This window comes from Festucalex cinctus, chromosome 1 (genome assembly GCF_051991245.1).
Source record: "Festucalex cinctus isolate MCC-2025b chromosome 1, RoL_Fcin_1.0, whole genome shotgun sequence".
In the NCBI taxonomy this organism is placed as follows: Eukaryota; Metazoa; Chordata; class Actinopteri; order Syngnathiformes; family Syngnathidae; genus Festucalex; species Festucalex cinctus.
In genome coordinates, this window is record NC_135411.1 from 5,977,840 (window position 1) to 5,985,338 (window position 7,499).

At 43.0% G+C, this 7,499-nt stretch overlaps 1 protein-coding gene across 1 annotated transcript in view; it reads left to right on the top strand.

The window, feature by feature from the left end:
- Positions 1-6,835, top strand: part of LOC144013571 (uncharacterized) — a 47,106-nt gene extending 40,271 nt beyond the window's left edge. Inside the window, exon 6 of the mRNA XM_077512625.1 lies at positions 4,273-6,835. Coding sequence (XP_077368751.1) covers positions 4,273-5,150 — 878 coding nt within the window. The 3' untranslated portion in view covers positions 5,151-6,835. The remainder of the gene's footprint in view (positions 1-4,272) is intronic.
- The last annotated feature ends 664 nt before the right edge of the window (positions 6,836-7,499 follow it).

Below are 7,499 nucleotides of genomic sequence, written 5' to 3' on the forward strand. Positions count from 1 at the left end.
GTTCGTCCCTGACCCATTGCGGGCAGAGGTCCTACAGTGGGGTCATAACTCCAGAGTCGCGTGTCATCCTGGAATTAACAGAACCCTTGCCCTCATCAGCCAACGATTCTGGTGGCCAGACATGAGAAAAGACATTGAGGAGTTCGTCAAGGCCTGCACCGCTTGTGCGTGCGGGAAATCCTCCCACCAGCCTCCTGTGGGCCTGCTTCGGCCACTACCCATTCCATCGCGGCCGTGGTCACACATTTCCCTGGATTTCATCACTGGCCTCCCTAGGTCAAGAGGTAACACAGTGATTATGACCGTGGTGGACCGGTTCTCCAAACTGACTCATTTTGTAGCTCTCTCCAAACTGCCGTCATCCTGGGAGACAGTGCAACTCCTCACCCGACATGTATTCAGGCTACACGGACTACCGGTGGACTTGGTGTCAGACCGTGGGCCACAGTTCATCTCCCAGGTCTGGAAAAGATTTTGTAAACTGTTGGGAGCCACAGCCAGCTTGTCGTCAGGGTATCACCCTCAGACTAACGGCCAGACGGAGAGGGCCAACCAGGACCTTGAAGCAGCCCTCCGATGTGTTTGCCTACACAACCCCGAATCCTGGTCTACGCACCTGCCTTGGATCGAGTACGCCCACATCACCCTGACGTCATCGGCGACTGGACGCTCGCCTTTTATGTCGGCATATGGTTATCAACCACCCCTGTTCCTGTCACAGGAGGGCCCCATTGAACTGCCTACAATTCAGCAGCACCTACGACGGGCCCACAAGGTATGGCGGGAAACCAGAGCGGCGTTGTCCCGCACGGCGGCACGCAACAAGGAGATAGCAGATCGCCGGCGGCGACCGGAACCCACCTACCGGCCAGGGGACAAGGTCTGGCTCTCTTCCCGGGACATGCACCTTGCTGGGTGTTCCAAGAAGTTGGGTCCGCGTTATATCGGACCATTCGAGATTATATCAATCATTAACCCTGTCACCGTGACGCTTCGACTGCCGCCCTCGCTCAAGGTGCATCCGGTGTTCCACGTCTCCCTCCTCAAGCCAGTGACCCCCAGCCCTCTGAATCCTCCTGCACCAGCTCCGCCTCCTCCCCGTTTGGTCGATGGGGATCCTGTCTACACGGTCAAGGAAATTTTGGGCTCGAGGCGCAGGGGCCGGGGCTTCCAGTATCTGGTCGACTGGGAGGGCTACGGACCTGAAGAGCGGCAGTGGGTCCCCCGCTCCTGGATTCTGGACCCTTTGTTAGACACATTTCATGCAGCACACCCAGAGAAACCAGGTGGTCCGCCAAGGGGGGTCCGTTAAGGGGGGGGTACTGTCATGGTTCGGTTCTCAGCCCTGTTGTGTTTGGTTTTCAGTGCCGGTAAGGAGGGGGGCGTTCCCCAGCGCCGCACCTGCAACGCGTTGCAATCAAGACTTTAAAAGGACTCCGAGCAGCACTACCGCTGTCGGATTATTATTTGCTCACCATTGTGTCCAAGTGTTCTCCGCGTTTCCCTGTTTGGTAAAGTTTTGAATCTGCTGTCGTTCTAGGTTTAGTTTTGTATTCACGTGTGTGCCTCCGCGTCGCCTTTTGTTGTTATTCCGTGTTTGATTGATATCGTGTAAATATTTCGTGTAGTCCTTGCCGGTGGCAAGTGTTTTGTGTTATCTATTCGGTCCTTGCCTTTTGCAAGTGTTTTTTGTTACGTTAGTGTTCCTTGCCTTTTGCAAGTGTTTTTTGTTACGTTAGTGTTCCTTGCCTTTTGCAAGTGTTTTCTGTTACATTCGTGCTCCTTGCCTTTTGCAAGTGTTTACTGTTACTTTCGTTGTCTTGCCTGCGAGCAAGCTTTGATTACTCGGCTTCTCAAAAAATAAATCGAGATTGCATTTTTCCTCCTCTGAGCCTGCGTTTTTGGGATCTGTTTTTCATCGACTCTGTCGAGTCCTAACATAGATGATGTGTATTTATTTATAAGCAGCTTGATTTCACGATTTTGCTCATTTTCACATCGTGGTATTTTCAATGGACGATTTAATCGAAGGAATTTGCTTTATCGCCCAGCCCTACAATGATCCAATAATTATTTGCAAAGGGCACACTGCCACAGTTTTGCTGCCCTTGCTCTTTTTAATTGGTTTTCGTCTACATCCAAACCTGTCACATGTGCCACATTGCATCTGTAAAAAGAAAGAGACCAAGGCAAAAAATTTTGCCATTTTGTGTGCAGTTATGTCAGGAGTAAAGAACAGGGAATAATCGCCCGTTGTAGATAACATAATCTGTGCCTTTAAAATGTTATATAATTATTTATTGTAATAAATAACTTTCTGTTACTATTGGTAAAGAAGTACTATGCACACAAAATATGATCTAAATATAGATGATGCACACCTCTTAATTTTTCAGTTAAAATCTTCACTCATTTTGAATGATTTTTTTTCTGTAAATTTTAGTGCTTGAGCTCAATAGCTTCCAGGTCATGTGACCTATTGACCCCAAATCAGTGCTGCATCATAGTGGCATGTCTGATAGATGATGCACACCTTTTATTTTTTCACTTCCACTTAATTTTAATTATTTTTTTTCTATAAATATCAATTTAGCTCAATAGCTTCCATGTCATGTGACCTGTTGACCACAAATGCATGCTGTATCATAGTGGCATGTCTGATAATGATGCTCACCTTTTACTTTTTCATTTTAGACCTCCACTTATATTTTTTTAATATTTTTTTCTGTAAATATTAGCTTTTGAGCTCAATAGCTTCCAGGTTATGTGACCTATTGACCCCAAATCAATGTTGCATCATAGTGGCATGTCTGATAGATGATGCACACCTTTTACTTTTTGATTTTAGACCTCCACTTATTTTTTATATATTTTTTCTTTAAATATTAGTAGTTTAGCTCAATAGCTTCCAGGTCATGTGACATATTGACCCCAAATCAATGCTGCATCATAGTGGCATGTCTGATAGAAGATGCACACCTTTTATTTTTTTCACGTTAGGCCTGCACTTATTTTTAATTAATTATTTCTGTAAATATGAGCTTTTTAGCTCAATAGCTTCCATGTCATGTGACCTGTTGACCACAAATGCATGCTGCATCATAGTGGCATGTCTGATAATGATGCTCACCTTTTACTTTTCATTTTAGACCTCCACTTATTTATTTTTTTAAATATTTTTTTTCTGTAAATGTTAGTAATTTAGCTCAAGAGCTTCCAGGTCATGTGACATATTGACCCCAAATCAATGCTGCATCATAGTGGCATGTCTGACAGAAGATGCACACCTTTTATTTTTTCATTTTAGACCTGCACTTATCTTTAATTAATTATTTTTGTAAATATTAGCTTTTGAGCTCAATAGATTACGTCATGTGACCTATTGACCCCAAATCAATGTTGCATCATTGTGGCATGTCTGCTCGATGACACACCTTTTTTCCTCTATTTCAACCTTTCCTTGGTTTTAAATTAACTTAATATTGTACATATCAATGTTATTGCTCAATATTACCCCACAACAATATTACCCCCTCGTTTGGAGCCGCGAGCTACAAAAAAATGGAGAGCAAAGTGGAAACTTAAGGTATTTTGTTTTTGGATGAGACAGTACGTCGATCACTACGTTCGTGGTGTAAATTGTCATTCAGTAAATCGTTTGTGTCTGCATATACTCATCTTGCTCAAGCTATCTTAGCTTGCTAGCTGCTAACAAACAGAGTGCACAATTGCTACACATTCCTCAGCAGCTGTGCCCAAGTCAAGGTGCCACTGTAGAAACAATACACGTCAAGTCGCGCTTTAGATTTGACTTAACTGAACCAAATGTGTATTTGTCTTCTTGTGTCCTGCAGATGTTGGTGAAAAATATCTTGGTCCTGAGAAGCAGGAACTGAAGTCTCTTCATGTTAAAAAGGAGGAGGAAGAGCATGCTTACATTAAAGAGGAGGAAGAGCCCCTTCGTGTCAAAGAAGAGGAGGTTGAGGATGATGTCACCACAGACCTTTGTTGCTTTAAAGAATGACGATAACGGTGAGCATGAGGAGGACAGAGGGGCGGAGCCACCAAGCAGCAGCTCAACTCAACACATGAAGACAGAAGGTGATGCAGACCAGTGGGGACCACCACAAGCACAAAGTGATGACACAAGGTCACAGTCTGCTGACACTGACGACGACGATGATGAATACGCTAAACGTAACCATGCTGACAACAACCGCTGCAAATGTTCTCAGTGTGGGAAAACATTTAGTTCAAAAGGGTATTTGAAAGTTCACTTGAGAAAACACACTGGAGAAAAAGCGTTTGCCTGCCCAGACTGTGGCAAAAGCTTCTCTCAGAAGTCAAATTTAACAAGCCACACAATAACACACAGTGGAGAAAAACATTTTTCCTGCTCAGACTGTGGCAAAAGCTTCTCTAATAAGAGAAGTTTAAAAATACACAAAATAACACATACTGGAGAAAAACCTTTTTCCTGCTCAGACTGTGGCAAAAGCTTCTCTGTTAAGGGAAGTTTAAAAACACACACAAGAACACACACTGGAGAGAAACCTTTTTCTTGCCCAGACTGTGGAAAAAGCTTCTCTGAAAAGGGAAGTTTAAAAATACACACAAGAACACATACTGGAGAAAAACCTTTTGCCTGCCCAGACTGTGGCAACAGCTTCTCCAACAAGGGACATTTTAAAATACACAAAAGAACACACACTGGAGAAAAACCTTTTTCCTGCCCAGACTGTGGCAAAAGCTTTTCTCAAAAGGTTACTTTAATAATCCATACAAGAAGACACACTGGAGAAAAACCTTTTGCCTGCCCAGACTGTGGCAAAAGCTTCTATCAGCAGTCAGCTTTAACAAGACACACAAGAACACACAGTGGAGAGAAACCTTTTGCCTGCCCAGACTGTGGCAAAAGATTCTCTGAAAAGGGAAGTTTAAAAACACACACAAGAACACACACTGGAGAGAAACCTTTCGCCTGCCCAGACTGTGGCAAAAGCTTCTCTCAGCAGTCAGCTTTAACACACCACACAAGAAGACACGCTGGGAAGGAACCGTTCAGTTGCAGTATTTGTGCTCAAAGATTCTCTTGTAAAAAGCTTGCTGAGAGACACGAGTGTGCTGGTGACAATAGCAGCGATCTTTGAAGCTTAAAAATAAAAATAAAGGGAGTGAGGCTGTGCTATGATGTAAAAGTGTCAATGATTTGGATTAAAATAGAGGGAAGAAAAAGGTGATTGACGCTGATTTTGAAAATGATAAAGAGGAATATCAGAAAAAAATGCAAAGAAACATGAAATACAAAATCAAAATGAATTTTCATTATTTTGAGGGACATCATGAATCAACTCCTCCCGTTGTAGTCCTTCGCTGATCTCGAACCTTTCTCATGCACATTGAGACCCAACGAGGTGATATCTTGCATGGAGCCCCCCAGAACCCAAAATTTAACAGCAACAAAATTTAAAGGGGAAGTCAACCCCAAAATGTTCTTAATATGTTGTATGTGCCTCCACTCGTCGAAACACGGCATTCAGATTAATCACTTGCATTTGCCCTGAGTTTTACTCCAGTTCCAAGTGTCAGCGGCTGCGACAATAACCTCAAATCATGTCGGTTATCTCTTGCCGTGTACAGTGTTGTGAAAAAGTATTTGCCCTCCTCTCAAATTCTCCCTTTTATTGCGCAGTTTGCCAAGTTGAACATTTATCAAAGATAACCGCTATTATGACTTGAGACGTCGACATGACTCCTTCCGTGTCGGTGACCTTGTTCGAGTGAAAACACAGCCCAGGTCAGATGCTCACTCTAATTTTACAGCTCAACTTGCTCCCCTATTTGAGGGACCACTGTGTGTGTCCGAACGACTCAGTGATGTGAACTACAGACTCGCTTGGGTGGACTCTGGTGCTGATGCTGGTGTTTATTATATTGTGAATATGCAGCCGTTCCATACTTGGGATTCTCTCACTGCCAAGAGACAATTGGTTTCCTCTCCTGCTGAGAGGGGGACCTCTGGGATCTCGGACACGGACTTTTCCGCCCCTCAGGCCCCATTAGGAGATGCTGATGCTGAACTTGAGCCATTTCCCTTTGGTTCAACGGACATTGACTCTGATTGTGAGGCGGACACTGTTCCCCGGGGTCTCCCGCCCGGGTCTGACCCCGACCTGGCTTAAAAAATAAAAATAAAAAATCCACTGTACATTTTCATTTTTACAATTGATTATATGTCGATTTTGGACGATGTTTGCATTCTCAGTTTCGTGTTGTACTACCCAGAGCAGGTTTGTCCACTTCTTATACTCTCACTTCTTCCCGCGTTAAAATCGTTGTCCGCTGTCAATAAAGACTCGTTCACATTCAAATGACTCGATTCGTTCATCATTAATCAACTCCAACGCGACTGAAAAGGCGGCCAAACCAGCGTCCGGTTTAGGGTGTTGAATTGAGTGGATTGAGTGGGTCAGATGAAACGCCATATCATGTAAAATGAGATAGCAAATTAATGGGCTAGACTCAATTCTTAGTTAGAGACCAATTGGTGTCTGTAGGACTGAATCATTCTTTGGCCTCTGGGTGTAATTCCTCAAAGTAACCACCAGATGCCGCCAAACCTGTACAACTAAGCCACCCACTCAGCATTGCCCGGACATTCCATATAAGATACAAATTAAATATAAATAAATGATATCCTGAATTAAATAATACACAACACAATCTATATTCGATAATTGTTAACCTGATTTTTGGATCAATGTTTGTAACACATTGAAAGCCAACTATGAAGTTTTTTTGTCTTTCTTTTTCTTTTCTTTCATTTATAATCGATACTGTCTTTTATCGCTGATAATATTGTTGTAACTGCATTGAAAAGACTATCTGTATGTATGGTTTGATTTAACAAAGATATATACAAGATGTGCAACAGAGATTAGAATTAACCTGTTAAATTCAAGCTGAGAGAATTTGGGATTTAACATGTAATGTATATATATGTTATTCATGCTTGCTTAATTAATATATATATGATTTTATTGATTTTAACGTTCATCATTTGTCGAATAAAGCTGAAGACCTTGACATATTTTCATGTATGACTCATCATGCAACGCTGTGTATCCATGACACATTTGTAAGGAATGTATGACCTCATCATGACTCATCTTCATGGCTCGTGGAAGATTACTGGAAATGAGTCCCAGCAAGTGCGCTGTGATATGAGAAGGTGCGCGGAGAGACATTCACCGGAAGGAGTCAGTGGTGTGGCCCAAGAGTATAAAAAGGCGTCACCAGTCGCGATCGAGGCCCCTTTTTCACCCTGCGATGTGTCTGTACAGAGTGCATTCTCGAAGATGGAATATAACTGCCTGCCTGGACTTTGGATTTTTACGAAGGACTGGGATTAAGCTGTGACTGGAATCTTTTCTTCAATGATTGGTAATGTACAAATCTTTTAGCAATAATGATGTATAATAGGAAGATATGAATGACTA